General features: G+C 44.1%; 1 protein-coding gene across 1 annotated transcript in view; it reads left to right on the top strand.

Moving 5' to 3' along the window:
• Positions 1 to 6,040: 6,040 nt before the first annotated feature.
• Tsf3 (Transferrin 3) overlaps positions 6,041 to 17,054 on the top strand; it is a 43,715-nt gene continuing 32,701 nt past the window's right edge. The window contains exons 1-3 of the mRNA XM_071592636.1: positions 6,041 to 6,259; positions 14,132 to 14,240; positions 15,892 to 16,025. Coding sequence (XP_071448737.1) covers positions 6,187 to 6,259; positions 14,132 to 14,240; positions 15,892 to 16,025 — 316 coding nt within the window. The 5' untranslated portion in view covers positions 6,041 to 6,186. The remainder of the gene's footprint in view (positions 6,260 to 14,131; positions 14,241 to 15,891; positions 16,026 to 17,054) is intronic.

The raw sequence follows: 17,054 nt of genomic DNA, 5'->3' as shown, positions 1-17,054 counted from the left end.
TTCTTGCCATGAAGTGTGCGAGTAGTGAAATTAATACCATTTGATGTGTAGGGCAAATATAAATTCCTAATATTTTTCAAAATTATAAGGCAGTTTCCAGTAGTTTTTGTATGGTGTGGAATGATTAACCAATACTCTTGGATAAGAAAACAAGGCTGTAAAATCAATTGGATTGCAAAAACCTTTAGAATGAAACAGATTGCAGTTAAATATTCAGCAGTAATGTGATACTCGCTTTTTAGTATTTTTGGCTCGGAGTTCACTACAAGGCCGTCAATATTAGCTAGGCTTGATTGTGATGATTTTAATTTCACTTTTGTAAATAATTCTGATTGTCTTGCGTATACCCTAGCCTACTGATATAAGAAAATTGTTCTGGACATTTAGAAAATTATCCCTTCTCAATATTGATTTCATCTACTATGCTGTTGAATGGAAAGTTGTCATCACGCATGTCCTCCCTTTAACAAAAAAGTCATTTCATTCACGGAAAGTTGGATGATAAATGCCATAAATTATTGAAAGTTTCTCTTCACCTCCCACCATTCGTAATCACCTCCTTTGCATTTAAAGGTGAGAGGGGGTCCATCGCCTCATCTATTCCCAGATCCCCCTTTGGATTCCCATTCATCTTTCTCTCCACCTCTCCCTCTACCTGTGCACGAGAAGGAAAGAGAATGGGGAGTTTGTTGGTTCTATTCCACCCACTGGTTCCTCCCCTCATGAACCTCATCCCCAAAATAGCTAGCCCTTTCTTCATGGATATGACAGACGTAAATGTAAAGGAAGTGCCAGCGGGAGTAAAGAGTAGAAGCAAAACTGCTATGAAAGAATTTTTTTCAGACCAGTCGTCAAACTGAAGGGAGGCTACCATTAAGATATGCTCACACTCATACACCCATTGCTTCTTTTCTCAATCAAATGGGAACGTTCCTTCAAGCTACATGTGGATGCCAATTTCTTCACAATTAATTATAAACAAGTTTGATGTCGAGGGTGAAAGAAAGAGAAAAAAACAACTTTGTACTCGTACTTCCACACACTTTTAATACAACACGACCATGGTTTCGATGCTGCGCATCATCATCAGGTGACCATGATTCAGTACACTGTGATGCACTACATCATTTTCAAGACTTGAAAATGATGTATTTTCAAAACTTGAAAATTATATAGTTCAAGGAAACTAGTCGGGAATAAATCTTTATTAAGTGGAAAATTGTAATAGTCTTCATATCTGTTATTATTGAACAGTTCCACCACATCACATCTTAATTTCATTTATATTCCTCTGTATATTTCTTCTATCTCTCTTTAATCTCCTGGTTCATTTAATACTTTCCCTGATTTATCTTTGACTGTTTGCAAGGATTGTCTCTTCTTACTCCCTGACCTTCCTGTATAGCACACCAATTTCACCCTTACTTTGTAAACTTTCTGTGTGCTCACACTACATCTTCCACCATGCTTCTTTTGTTTTATATCTTACCCACTTCATTTTATTATCTCAATCTTATTTATTTCTTCTACTATGTTTCAATTCTCCTAGTTTCTCCTCTCATCTATATTCATATTCATTTCGTCAGTAATCCACTGAACCCTTTTCCTTTTAACTGTTCATTTAGTTTTGTATTTGGCTTTATATTTCATGTTCTTCCATTTTCCCACTACTGTACCCGTCTCCCTGTTCTCTCTCACTCCACTTTTTTTTTTCTTTTTCACATCTTCTCCATACCCTCCCCGGACCCCTGCTCTAACACTCTCGGGAAGAAATCTGGAAATTTTTCAACTAAAATCATGGAATTCATGGCACCTAAATTGGTTGGATTCAGGGGCACTTGAATAATCCACCTCACTTATATGTTATGGAAATTTCACTAAAGCATCTCTGGGAGACAGAGGAGAGTGAAAGATTTCAACATTAGGTAACTCAACGTTTGTGGTGGTTCAGGTGACGAGGTCAGGGCACTGCCGTACAAGTTCCCTCGGCGAATTTATATCGTCGAAGGAACTCGTGGCTACGAGGAGCCTTCACCAGCAATGGGAGAAGATCAAGCCGAGTGTCTCCGAGCCGGCAGCGGAAACCTCAGGAGCCGCTGCACCTGCAGTAATCGTCAGCAACACTTCCACCTCTGTGGGGAAGATATCGAAGCCACTGCCCGCGATCATCTACGGGGTCATAACCTTAAAAGAGTGAGCCACGGCCTTGAAGCTGGAGCACGGAGACGAGTTTGGGATTGAGGTCCATCGGGGCTCAATCAAAATCGTCACCGAGACAATCGACGGACTCAGGAAAGCCGCGAAATTTTCAAGGCCAATAAAATCAAATTCTTCACCCTACCCACCGAGGGGGTGCCCGGGATAAAACTTTTTATCAAGGGCACCTCACGGTGGATAGCTGTGGAGAAATTATTAGCGGGGATAAAATCCCTTGGATAGAATTTCGGTCCCATTGACCGGAATAGTGCGGAACCCGGGTGCTGTTCACCCAAAGGACATCAAAAAGCTCTGCCTATGCTTTGTGAGCGGCGAGCGCTTCAAGGGGTAAAAAGGACCGCTTCAGGGCAGGCGCATGAACTTCTAACACATTGGCATTGCATGCGTTGTGCTAAAACACACGCAGTGAAGGATTGTTTCCTTGGCCGTGCTGACGTTGCGAAGTGCGCAAAATGCGGGGGGCCATACGCCGCCGTGGCGAGGAAGTTCCCCACATTCATCGAGGCACGAAGGAGACAGCGGCAGAAGCCAGCGACCGCACTTGAAAAATCTGCTTCGGGGCCGCAGGCCAAGAAGGTTTCACAACCACAGGTCCAGAGAAGGCTCCCTCATCCTTCTCCGTTGCGCTCCGAGGTCCCTTAAAGGAACAAAAGGGGCAGGCGACGCCAACATCGGCAGAGCCCTCCCTGGACGCTACAGCAGCTGAGACGATTTTCCAGCCTTCTACACTTCCATGACCGGCTGACGATGCAGCAGCCGTTCAAATAACCACGCCATCCATCGTGCTGGGGAATTTTCACTCTCGGAAAAATACCTCCCGGTGTTGGCAAGAGAACCGCCTACAGAGGATAAGAAGGGTGGAAGAAGAAGAAGGAGGTGAAGGGTCCAGCCACCACCAACACAGCAGCCGCCACATCATCCAAAGCGTGCTGGAAAGCGTACGCGAGGACCTTTTCAGGGCCGCGTCTCCCGAAACCTCCATGAATACGCCAGCCTCCATGGAAGCAGTCCTTTCGGAGACCAAGGCGTCCATAGTTGTCTATAATTACATCGACCACCGAGCATGTCGGAGGATTCATTATCTGCACGTAGAGCCTGTCTCGGTGGATTGACCATCTGGGTCCGACGATACAGACGCACGTGATGGGGAACGTCCTGGATTTCGCGATTGCTCGTGGTATCAGAACCTCCGTAAGAATGTACTCGGGCGTCGAAATGTCGTCTCACTACAATCCTGCTGCTGCTGGCGGGAACGCGAGCGCCTGTCCTGTGTTTTTCACACTGCCTTGATCTGCCGTCCGCCGATTAAAAATCCTTCCGAAGGATTGTCGCCGGAGAGCCGTACAAGGAATCGCCGCCGCCAACATCCGTGGACGTGGCTGATCAGTTGGTCATCCATCGTTCCGCGTCGGTCTCTTTGAAACCCCCCGGAACAGTATCCGGCGGCATTGGCAACGATGCACGACCGATATCTTCGGCTGCAGCTCTCCGAACTCAACAAAGCGATCCAGAGCGCCCTCCGGAAAGTTCTCACGGATTACTGGGAGGCGAATCTGCAAGAGGAGGTCATCTCGGAGGACGGCAAAGAGGACATCAACGGCATATGGAAGGTTTGCAGGAGGTTTTGGGCTCCTTGGCGGCTGGACCCGATCATCGTCAGCGGGGATTATGTGTCTAGAGCTCCCGAGAAGAAATCGGCAATGCTTGCGAACTATATCGCGAGCAGCTTTTCGCCACAACCCGGCAATGAGGATTCTGCCGACATTGAGGAGGAGATGGCAGTGCCAGAGGAAACAGCGGTTGCGGCACCCGAAGACGCTGCGGGTGCCCTCGAGTTCTGGCCGAAGGACGTCATCGGGGCGATACATCTCCTCCGCCCAAGGAAGGCCCTGGTGTTGAAAACATTCCTAATGTTTGTCAACCGGTAGCTTCCAAAGGTGGCGCTGATGTATTTGACCAGCACACTCAACGGGTGTGTCAGAATTTCCTACTTTCCGACCACTTGGAAGAGAGCGAGGGTCGTAAGTATGCTGAAGACGGAGAGATTGGAGGTGGATCCCGGAGACTTGCGGCCAAAATCCCTTCTCTACGGATTCGGCAAGATATTCGAACGACTGCTGAAACGGCCAATATCTGACTTCGCCCGGGAGAATGACATCGTCCCATAGGAGCAGTTTGGCTTTCGCGAGCAGCATTCCACAGTCCATCAGCTGGTGAGAACAGCGGATTTAATTACGGACGCCTTCAACAAGAAGATGGCGGTTGCCGGAATATTTTTCGACGTAAGCAAGGCGTTCGATCGTATCTGGCATCCGGCGTTCCTGTTGAAGATGAGAAGAGTCGATTTTCCGACTTGGATAACCAAGTTGATCCACTCCAACTTACAGGACAGGACTTTCATCGTGCGATGGCTCGAAACGGACTCTGGGGTGCGACGGATCTCCGCCGGCGTACCCCAGGGGTCCATATTAAGGCCATTGCTATTATACATCTTTTCCCACAAAGTTCCAACACGGTGTGGGAATCATGAAGTCCTGTCCCTGTACCCATACGACGCGGCACTCATGTGAATGTCCTTCAAGAAGTGGACAGCTGTGAAGAGACTGCAGGACTCTGCCGATGAGCTGCTGCAGAGTGCTTTCGTCGATGGCGTTTTGCAGTAGAAAGTAGACAAAGGCGATCGTCTTCCAGACGGAGCATGAAGTGCCGCCAGGAGTGGACCTGACGTTGAATTGAATCTTCTTACCGTGGGAATCCGAGGTTCTTTACCTCGGAAGTGCTGATGGACCGGAAACTCCTTTGGAATTCTGAAGCGCTTCGTGTTCGTGCGAAGGTATGGGCGGAGCTTGGTCGGCTCTGGTCTATTATCCGCCCACCTGTCCTGAGCGTGGACACGAAGCGTCGACCGTACCGTGCGTGTGTGTGTTTCCTGTCATCACGTATGCAGCGCGGTATGGTCAGGAATGTCGTAGACGAGCCTCGCATTCGAATTCAAGTGGCACGCAACTCTGCTCTCCGGTGGATTTTTGGGCGTGGTTGTTACGCTCAGGCCTCAGAATTGCACGAATACGGGAAACTGTAACCACTGGACATCCTTCTACAATATATCTTGGGGACATTCTTTGAGCATTCGGCAGAATCGGAGGCGCCGCTCATCAGGAGAGTCAGCGAAATTGCAAGCTTGGACACAACCCAGACCCTCCCAGGGACAAAACGTATGGAGGAGACATTATGCGATGAGACAAAACGCATTGACGACGCAGAAGAATACTCCTCGCCTTAATAACTGTGGCGGCCGGGAAGGGAACCAGCTCGTGGCCCCAAAAGGATCTAGGCATGAATAGACATCAGAACTAAAGCATCTCAGCTTTATCAATATTGGCCCTTTCATTTACCTCCCTTTCCGCAGTGAAAGCCTTTTTCTCCTGCCTCCTGTAACTCCTCTGTTCGTTAATGCCTCTGCATTCTTTTTCCTCCTCCATCTACCCTGTGTTGTCCTCTCAAAATACGTCGAAGTTTTGAAAATATTGCGATTGTCTAATGCGTACTATTATATATCCCACCGCCTCCAAATCGAAACTCTTAGACCCAGAATGGGAGGGGGCGCAAGAGAATGATTTCACGCGGGATAATGGCGCCCGCGCCATTTCACTCTTTCGCTCACTGGGTCATATCGGCGATATCCCTGACCTCTGCCCTTCTCCCACGCCCCAAACAACTCCCCCCCCTGCCGATCAAAAGGAGTATCGCCTTCGTCCTGCCCCCTCTGCTGGCGCGCGTCGAAACCCACTTCTATCCTCCCATTCGTAGTCATACCGTCGGTTCCAACAGAGCTACCAGTCCACAGACGGCGGTGCTGTTGTTGGCTTTCGCTTCGGAGTGCACACCCGATTGTGCGGATTCGCTTGCAGGGAGGAGGAGAGCGAGTGCGGGGGGCTGATCTTTTGGTGCTTCGAAGGAGGAGACGCGATGCTCGTCTGCACCTGGGCCCTCGCCCTCATCGCCGCCGTCGTCCCTTCCGAGGTCCTTGGGGAGGTCAAAGGTAAGAGGCCGTCCCACGAGTCTCGTGGAAAGTGCACAACTTATTCAGAGTCCATCTCTCCTCCTTTGCAGCGGTGCTCTTCTCCCAAGCGTGCTTATCTGCTGCGATCCCACGTGTGTCAATACTCTCCTGTTGGAGAGAACAATGTTCCAGGAAAGAAGGTTATAATTTCCTCGTTTCTTCCAGTCATGTGTTCGCAGATATTACAACGTCTGCTAGAGCTGTTAGTAGATTTTGGAGTGGGTTTACCTGTAGCACCTTGCAGTAGACTTTTTGTTTGCTCTCCTCATGACTGCATTCAGAACTCAAGTTAAGTGCTTTGATTGCAGACTGTGTTACGTATACCCGTCGTGTCTTCCTCCCCCGAAACCTATTATCCTCTCCTTATTATCGTATTAACTTCACCGACTCCCCCCCCCCGGTTCATAATTAAGTTCGTGTTATTCGTATGAGAGACGTTATATTGACTCAGGGTGACCATTTGGTGGGAAATGTTATTCCATATAATTAACCTACTGGCTTCCCACCCAGAGGGCCCGGGTTCGAATCCCGGTCGCGGCGGCATATGTTTTCAGGGGTATCCCGATCCCTAATTGAGGTGCTTTGTTGAGGGCACTTAGAGCGAGTACGCCATCCGTCGGATGGGACATTAAGCTGCGGACCCCTTGCCGTCTTTCGTTAAGAGCAGGCTAATATCGACGCAGAGTTTCTCTCCAACCTTCATCCTTTCCTGTCTATCCCTAATAGCACACAAATGACCTCAGATATTGGTCGCCTCCCTTAAAAACTACAACCACCATATAATTAAAGCCGGCAGTGGTTAAATAAACGAAAATTGGCCATTATCACTGTGTGCCTACTCGATAAAAGGGTTTTTCAACGGAGCTGCTAAGTTCGTCTCCGATGGCGATCACCTCCTTGAGTAAAAAAGGGTCGCAAGCAATCGTGGCCTAGTGTATCGTCCGGCAAACAGAGGCTCTTAGCTCGGGACTGATAGACGTTCTGTGCTTCAGTGCTAACGTCTCTTCAAACGTGTTCAGTACGTCGTGGGGAAATTGCCAGCCTTATTCCAGCAAATATTCTTAGTTTTGTGCGCACAAATACAATATCTATGCTGCGCGAGAGTAAACTTACGAGAACCAGGTGGAATAACAAACGTATTTCCCCGTAATCAGTTTACTTTCCTGACTTGCAGCCAATCATGAGGTTGTTAGAAAGTTGATTTTAGTGAAAACCTTTACTCATTTACTATATTTTTGTCAATATTGTCTTTCGTGACTATACGCAAACGTGCTTCGTATGGTTTCCTTGCAAAACTAAGGACATTAATCGCTTTCAGTTGAAAATAATTTGATGTAAATTTCCTCTTGCTATAACAAAAGTAGGTGTAAATGCACTAAGTTGCAGTCTTCATTTAAAAAAATATTATTGTTGTTTCCTGCAGGACTAGGAGAGGGTTGAAGATCCTTATCAGATTCCGCTTTTCGTTGGCTTTCCTATCACACGTTATTGAAAAATCAGCTTTTATTCTGAAATATACTGACAACGTATGGTAGCTGTAGAAAATTAATTACTACAGTCCGGCAGTATGACCAAGATATGTTGACTTGACTCGCCCCCTTGTTTCCGACAGCCTCATCGTTCCCAGAAATCAACTAATGAACTTGAGTTAATGTTTCTGCTTTGCCTATAGTATGTAACAGGACTGATTCCCATATGTGCCTTGCATCTTGTTCACAACAACTAGGATTGCCATAATTTTAATGAAAGAAATCAGTACATCGAAACTCGTTGCAAGTGAATTATTCTGCAAAGTCCAGGTTACGCAATTAAATTGATATGGGATAACCAAGTTATGCTTCTTAATTTAAATAATTATTCTAGACCTGTTAACTGCGTTCCAACTTAGTGAGCGGCACTAATATCTGTACATATCTAAAATTCCATTGGAGAGTATAATTGATAGAATTTTTATGACTCTTTCTTCCTTGTTGTGTATTTTTTTCCTCTTCATCTGCGCAGGTGATCGTTAAATTTTTGAAAAACTAAATGTCGTACCCCTTTCGCGGCCTATGAAGTCACTACCTCTGTCGTAATTTCCCCTGGTGTCATTCTTTTCAGTTTCTCAATAAATAGTATGCTAGAAGCTCCAAGTTAATTATTTAAACTCCACGCTTGTTATTGTGCGCGAGTTTTTTAGTCCACGACAATTATACATTAATATGAATATCCTTGACGAGCGAAATACGGATTGGTGCGTGGAAGAACGAGTCTGGCCCATTGAGCCACCTTTTACAGTTAAAGAGATTGGTGCAGCGGTTGTCAGATTGTTGATGCATCCGGGGACCGCTTACACTTCTAATCTCACCTATACGCGATTCGAAATAAATACTCGAAAACCCTCCACGCTGTAATTAAACCCTTCCAACTCGGCATTCTTTCCACCTCCCCTCACTCTGCCCAACGTGCCTATTCCCTTTTCTTCCCGCTGTCTCGCCAGCCCAACATTATCTTCCCCTCGCCACACAGATCACACGGCTAGACATTCCGTTACCCCTCGAATTTTTCCTGCCTCCTCTGAATTGTCTCAATTTCACCGTTTCGCCATGGCGACCCGTCTTCCTTCTCTCCCCGGGTCTCCGCGTCGAATGGGTCGCAGGCGTACCATGAGGGCGAGCGCATTCTTCTGTGGCGGTGAAGATGATACACAATTTAAAAATATGGCCTGGTCCCACAATGTCACTGGAAAATCCTCAGGGGACCCGAAAGTGTCTTTAGCGATATCAATGAATGGCAATCAAAGAAAATTGTGGTTTAAGGTTGACAATTCCAGAAAACCTCATGTTACCTCATCCGTCAATCAACAGATACCATTATCCACTGCTGTGCACACCGTTTCAATGCCAGCATATTTAGAATTTACTAGTATGTGCTCTAAAGCACGATGGAATGTGTTAAGCATAGTAGTTATTGTTTGCATAGATGTGTTAATCATTTATCTCCAAGCTGATCCTCAAAATACCATAAGACGCATCTTCGTCAAAGGTAATCCACGAACATCTTCACATACTATATATCCGTCGGAAGATTGTCCGAGGTTCCAAACAAATTTTGAAAGCAAAGACATAAAATCATTTGGCCAAGATAATTTAAACAAGCGAAAATACAATACTTCGCGGTGAGAAACCTCACCTCAATAAGTCATGGCAAGGCAGTCGCGTATCGGAAAAGAAAAATGCCTTTTTTAATTCACTTTTAAGTAATCATTTCCGTGTGATGGGAGCTTTCCGCTCATTCATTATTTTCCTCGAATAAATTCATCCATGATGTGCAACATCGCAATAATCTGAATGACTTCTTTAATGGAGGAAACTGTCCTACTGACTGACTTGGCCATCGGGTATACTATGGCGCGGTGAGAGCGGTGCACCATTGCGTGCGCCTGTTAAAAATGAGCGAGGAAGTGCGTTGGTCACGTAACACGCCTGACAATAGTAAATATATGTTGCAATTATTAGGAATAAAACGTGTGTGTGTGTGTGTGTGTGTATATATATATATATATATATATACCATAGACACAGTAATCAACCCGAAGGTCTGTTTATTAGGTGATGGTAGAGATCACCCAGTACTAAGCCCTATACGGCGTGTGAAATTCACACACACACATATATTTCTATATATAATATTTAAAAATAATTTCGTTTTGATTTGTAGTTTTATTTTTATCGATATAATTGGTTAAATTGATTTTTTTTAATATGTTTACCATTTTCGTGTGCGTTTGAATGAGTACATATTTTTCTCATATATTTTTTTTAAATACCCTTGATTGATGTGACGCTAAAAATAATTAGCTGCCGTCCGGGATTTTGCCCGACCTCGCCTGCCTAACGTTCAACCGTCAACATTCAACCATGGCAAGCAGGCGCCACTGCCCCCCCCCCCCACGCCCTGCCCCCCCTATGTCGGCCGCGAAGATTCGAAGCACGCGGGTGGCGATGATTGGCGTTCGATTCGGGCACGCGGGACACCCCGCCCTCTCGGTGTGCGCTGATGCAAGAGGCGCGGACGTGCCCGGGAGGAGGGCCGCGGAGTCAAGTGTCTCTCCAGCCAAAGGGGGAGGGGTAGGCTGCGTGGGGTCAAGTGTGTGTGTGGAGGGGAGATGCTCCTTTCGGGCGAGAAACCCTCACTGCCATATCCGATGTGAGGAACGGAGGTGCAGAAGGATATGGGTGGGAATGGCGAAATTGAGACCCAGATGCAAGTGGGAGTTGATCCTTAGCACAAACAATTTCCCCAAAGTAGTAGTAATTTTGGGAGGGGACCGAGAGCTGAGGGTATTTGCTCCAGAAGGGATAGGTGGGTAGCCTGGTAAGGGTGGGATGTTTCAGGAAATGGGTGGAGAGAAACCCGGCGTCAGCATTAGTATAGTCTTAAGGAAAGGCACCAAGGCGTGTCACTGTTGAACGTCCCATCAAACGGACGACGAACTCACTTAAAGTGCTCTGCTGGATTCAAATCCAGGCCCTTGGGGTGGGAAGACTACCACAACTACAACTGTATTAGCTACCACAGCAGCCCGATCCCCAATTTCGATTGAATGCTACCTTAAAATGCCTCCAATTTCTCAAACTAAGAGTGAACTGTCAAGTTGTTCATTGATAATCCATTAGTACATCTTTGGTTAGTAATGCATTCCAATGCAATTTAAATTATTATCAAGGGTTGTATAGAAGCTAGTTTGGGTTTAGGATGAACACATGGACTAAGCACCGTTACACTTCCTCAATCCTCGCCTGACACAACATATTCTGACTCCATGCACTACATCGTTCAAATCTGCACACTTCCCTCTCCTTCCCATACTGTCCCACACGCATTGATCCTTTCTCTCTCCTGACCTCGCCTTCCTAATGTTCTGCCCTCCATCGTAGACTTTGGCATTCCATCGCCAATCAAATTGTGCTGCATTCACTTCTCCTGGCTATATCAAATTTCCCCCAACCACCCTCTCTCATTCCCCACCAAACCTAGTGCTTATTCACTTGCCCAGGAAATGAGTGATTGGAAGTACCAAATTTATCTATAAAGAGATGCATCTCTTTGGTGCTTCCTGAAATCCACCAATCAACTTTACGAGGTGGATGCTTAATTTGATGCAACATAAGTTCATTTGATTGCTCATGACTGAAGTGGTTGTGAAGATAGGGAATGACAATGTGGCATATGGTATTCATCTGTCAACAAGGCGATGAGAGAAACAGGAGTCAGCTCCCTTCTCTCTTTGCTGGCTTCCGTTTGCCAGGAAAGTCTGGCACCAGAAAAGTTGCACAATTGAGGTGAAGCTGTGAGTGTGTGTGTGTGAGTGTGTGTTGGCATCAACCAGATTTGAACCCAGGACCCATTTGTGGAAAAAAAACACTTGAAGTTAAATTTGAAAGAAAAATCATGATTAATTCGTATGGATGCTCTGGACCATCAGACCCGTTACACACTTAGATTTTACTTAAGTAATACTTTAATTGCAAAAAAAAGCAGAATCATTGCAATGATGTACCCAATTGTTGTATTTGTCTCCTGCTCAAATTATTCTCCCAATGCTGCAGGACTTTTCATCTTTAATTCCATCCAGGTCCATTTCATGAAGACTATGTGGAGCTATCGAATTGAAGCTAAGGAAGGCTTTGACCTCTTTTCTGCTGGAGCAAAGTATTTCTGCCTAACAGTGTATTACTGCATTAATCGTTTGAGGAGTGTATAAGAAATTTCTTGAACAGAAGCATGTCTTTTTTTTTTATTTTTAAGTGCAACCTGCAGGGATCTCTCAATCTGAAAAACTATGGGCATTTTGCCCTTTGGGAAAATTCAAGGAATTGGTGAATGTTCACGAAAAATCAGTAAATGGGGCAATTTGTGCAGGAAATTATCCAGGCCATCATTCCAAAGTGCATGCAAGAGAATCTTCTTCTTCTTGTAATTCGCACTTAAAGTGTTCTTCTTTGCAGCCCTTGCCAAACTTGACCTTCTGTTTAGGAACATACTGCATTGAGCCTGCAGGAATTTGGGCAGTGATTCATGGTTTGCATGGAAATGAGGCCCTAAAAATAATGTTTGATGAATATTTTTATTATATATTCAGCCCATTTTTGTTTCACGCTCATTTTTGTCAGTTGTATATTTATGATTTTCGTTATTTTGATAAAACTTTCATTATTGTCCCACAGTTGTCAGATTGTCAAGAAGCGGTTTTCTTCTGTTTGTCAATGACGTGCCTGTGGATCAAAGAGAATGATATGAATGTGAATGAAATGATACTGATCTCACCCCTTTTGGTGCTCATGCTCGGGAGTACTATTTTAGTGGCAAAATAGTACTCCCGAGTGCCTCCTTCCTGGGTGTTACCCTGGATAGTAGACTAAACTGGGATAGCCATATTTCTAGTTTATGCCGAAAACTCTGTTCAGTGTGCTATTTGGTACGTTCTATCAGGCAAACTGTAAATAATGAAGTGCTTATGTCTATCTATTATGGTGAGTTTTATGCCCACGTAATTTTTAGTATTCTTTTTTGGGGCCCATTACTCTGTGCTCATGTTGTATTTAAAATCCAAAAGAGGATACTAAGACTAATGTGCAATGCACCCCTCAGAGCTCCATGTCGCCCCCTTTTCAAAAAACTTTGTATTCTCCCTCTTCCCTGTGTGTATATGCTAAGTGCTATTGTTTATGCTAAATGCCATATCTCATTATATACCACTAACAATAGCATTCACAATCATTATACCAGGACCTGCTGTCATCTACATGTGAACTTCATCAGAACTTGCAAGTCTACTTTTTCCCCCCATAACATGGGACTCTTATTATATAATAACCTTCCTCTGGTTATCAAGAGCATAGAAAAAATGTCCACCTTTAAATTCAAAGTGAGGGACTTTTTCATGCTACACTTATTCTACACTATTGATGAGTTTCTGAATATGTAACAATGTATTGTATTTTATGTTAAGATCTTTGACGTGCCGTATATCTTGGAACATGAATGTACCCAGATCCTCAGCCAAATAAATAAATAAATAAATAAATACATCACCATTTTTTGGTGTTATTATATGGTCCACCATCAATAACTTACAATTTACTCTTTGGGTGCAGCTCCCGATTTGTTTTCTTGCACCTCTGTGGAGAAGAAAGGTGATGGAGCAAATCCCTCTCTTCTGAGGGTAAAGGCAAAGCATAGGAGAAAGCTCCCTCTCAAGAGATTTGAGAATTAATATCGATAAGATACTAAATACAGCAATTGTGACACATGGATCATAAGTGTGGATTGTGTTGGGTACCAATGAGAGTGCATTATATACACTTGAAGAGAAAATGTTATGAAGGACTTAAGTGAGAGGGGGTTAATGGACTACCTGATGAAAGAAATAGGATTCTCAGAGGGGAGCATTTGTGGTGTCCTAATGTCTTGCTTGACTCTGTCTTGTGGAGTGGTGGGGGGCAAAGAATGCTGAAGGAGTAACTGCTTGGGAGTGTGGGAGGACAACAAGGGGAAGAGCAGGAATGAGATGGATTGGTTCAAGTATTGGAAGGGGACTAGAGGATCATGTGGGTTGCAAGGAAGTGGAAGGAAGGGGAGATGCACAGGCATTGAGGGGGGGCTCAGGTCCACCCTGGGATCAAGTACCAATGAAGAAGTCAATGCATAACCATGAGGATAATTTCTGCCTAGGGATTTCTGAATTGTCATAAATATAACGGTCATTTAACTTTGAATGACCTGCACTCATATTCCGATATTACTTGTGTGTTCTTCTTTCAAGTTTTCCCCTTGAATTTGTTTCATTTTCCCCCTTTGGCTTTGCAGCACGGCTGTGTGTGGTGGGTCGACAGGATGGCACTGGGAGTGCAGCCAAGTACTGTCCCCAGCTGAATGTCCCAGAGAGCCCAGCAGTTTGTGTCGTTGCCTTTGACAGGCAAGTGCCCTTTGATTACTTACATGACCATTTATGTTTACTGAAACAATAAAAATGTGGCGTTCTAGCAATGCTGTGGGCCAGTCAATGTACCTTGTAGTATATGAGGGTCATCCGGAAAGTAGTACCCGTTCGTGAAATAAAGAGACAAAAGTAAATATTAACAAACATAAAAAATTTTATTTGAAAGAGGATACTTTAAACTACTTCTCAACATAATCTCCAAGCAAATTAAGGCATTTGTCATAACGTGTGACAAGTTTCTGTATTCCTGCTGCATAGTCCTTCGCCGCCAGCTCATTGAGATACGCGAGGGACCCATCTTGCACAAATTTTTGCATAATGCAGATGGTGTTTAACAATTTCATGAACAATTGTTCGAGAAACATTGGGAAAATGCTCACAGATGTCATCAATTGTGACGCGCCGATCGTTCCTCACGAATTCGTCAACTGAGCTCACCAGTTGGTCTGTAATGACAGACGGTCTCTCCGAACGCTCATCGTCGTGTGTGTTCCCCCTCCCCATGTTGAAGTTGCGACACCACCGCCGAACAGACGACTCGTCCATTACATTGTCTCCATACACCTCCTTTAATTGGCGATGAATATCACATGGGCGAACGTTTCTTGCATTGAGGAATTTAATCACTGCCCTCACTTCACAACTGGCGGCGTTCTCAATTTTTTTAAACATTGTAAACAATCACAGAAACAACACAGGCAATGCTAGCGTCACGCAACTTGGCTCAGAGAAGGCAGACAAGCCACTGAAGCTATCTGACCTCGTCCAGCGGCTACTCGCGTCGTCAGCACTTCATGCGGCACGAACGGGTACTACTTTCCGGATGACCCTCGTATATGGATAGAATTTGTTTTATATGCCATAGAGAATAAAAGTTCATATTTAACGATAATAAACTATATCAGTATGTGCCAACTAAAATGAATGGAATATAATACATTCTGGGGTTACAGGATTTATTTGCCCAAACTCTGCTAAACTTAACACTTTTTCTCTGCACAGTTTCCACTGGCACTTTCTAGCAACTGAGTAAGCAGTAAAAATGCAGTGGAGAAAGAAAATGGTTGATCACCATGATCATCCTTAATTTTATTATTAGGTTTGGTTTAGCATGCAGTTTTCCATGCAAGTTGCCCATCAGCTAACCACTTTGTCTAAATGCATAGTTCTCATTTATATCTGTGATTTTTTTGTAATTTTGTGTCAGATACACGAATATTTCCTTCATTCACTCCATATTCATTCATTTTCAGAATTTTGATTTTACCATTCCCCAATTTGTATTGAGTTTTGTATTCTTTCTAGTAATTTCTCACGGTCTTCTAGGCTGCACTATCTTTTTACTCTAGGTACCTGATGTGTGTATTATGGTACATTATTATCACTGAGAACTATTGCTTATAATTGGCTGAAAATATTTAATGGTCCATTGTTGTTGGTCTGCAGAATGATTGAGTTTATGATTTCTGCAATAAAAGTGACAAGGAATGGACTTGTCCTGTGTATGCTTAAGAGGGTTTCCCTATATCTGGGATGCCTATGGAATGCTCTCAACAGGAAAACACATCTTGCCTGGGACCATGACTGTGTCGCAGGGTTGACATGTCTCTCCATTGGATTCTTTCAGGCTCGAGTGTTTGAGGCACCTAACAGAAGGGAAGGCTGACTTTACAGTCCTGGAGGCAGAGGATCTCCTGGTTGCTTCACGATCACCTAACCCTAAAATTCTTGTCACAAATGAACTTCGCATCTGGAAACAAAGTGAGGGTTAAATATTTTTTCTTAATTTATTTTGAATACACATAGATTTAATTTTGGTAAAGCCATTGTTTCCTTTATGTCATTGAATCTGGATGAAGCTATGAATTTGAGGGCCCAAGTCCCCTTTGTACATATAGGGGATGGAGGTGAATGAGGAAGAGATGCGAAGTGTAGCTTTTTTGCATGGTGGCTCCATATAAAGGGAAAAAACAGACCTTGGCTCAATCTAAATAAGTCTTCAATTGTTGTAGGATCAATGGTCAATGGTCCAATTATTCATAACTTCAAATTATTTGTTCTAAACTTCAGTATTTCAAGTCCTAAATATTTTTCCTACTTTCTTTTCTGTTCATATTTAACAATCCATTATTATTTTGGGATTTGTGCAAAAAATACTTTTCCCCGTCAGCTTACATAACTATCCCATCATAGACTAAAACCTTAACATTGTGGAAGGACTAATATTCTAATGACCTCTAAGGCTGTTGTAGCTGGGACAATTATAATTACTCCTGGTAAGGTCAGCCATGCCAGATAGGTTGAAGGGTAGGAAGCAGATGGAAGGTAGTCTGCTCAGTTCCTGTTCCTCATTGAGGTGGCTGCCAAGTAAAGGCAAATGATTATTCAATGATTCAGCCTCAGTGTGTGTGTGTGTGGCTGACTGACGAGCTAGAGCTTGATCATCAACAAAGCTAACTGATTTTATGAATTCCCCACCAACTTTAATTCCCATATCCAATTCTTCCCATGACTCTTTAATCAATTCCTCCTCATGTACGCTGAACAGCACAGATGATAATGGACACCCGTGTGTTACTTCTCTTTCGAAGACTACCCATCCAGACTCTGTCCTCCACTTGCACCTTAGCAGTCTGAGACTACAGGTGGTGGATAAGTCTCTTATCCCTAAATTCTACTCATATTTTCTGCTACACCTACATTAATTCTACCCAATTCACTATGTCAAACAATTTCAAAATCTACAAAACTGGCAAATATATCCTGATTTTATTCTATGTTCCTCTCTAT

The sequence above is a fragment of the Hetaerina americana genome, unplaced genomic scaffold, assembly GCF_022747635.1.
Source record: "Hetaerina americana unplaced genomic scaffold, ioHetAmer1.1.p SCAF_5, whole genome shotgun sequence".
Classification (NCBI taxonomy): Eukaryota; Metazoa; Arthropoda; class Insecta; order Odonata; family Calopterygidae; genus Hetaerina; species Hetaerina americana.
Note: the sequence above shows the minus strand (reverse complement) of the source record. Positions and strands in the feature narration are given on the sequence as shown.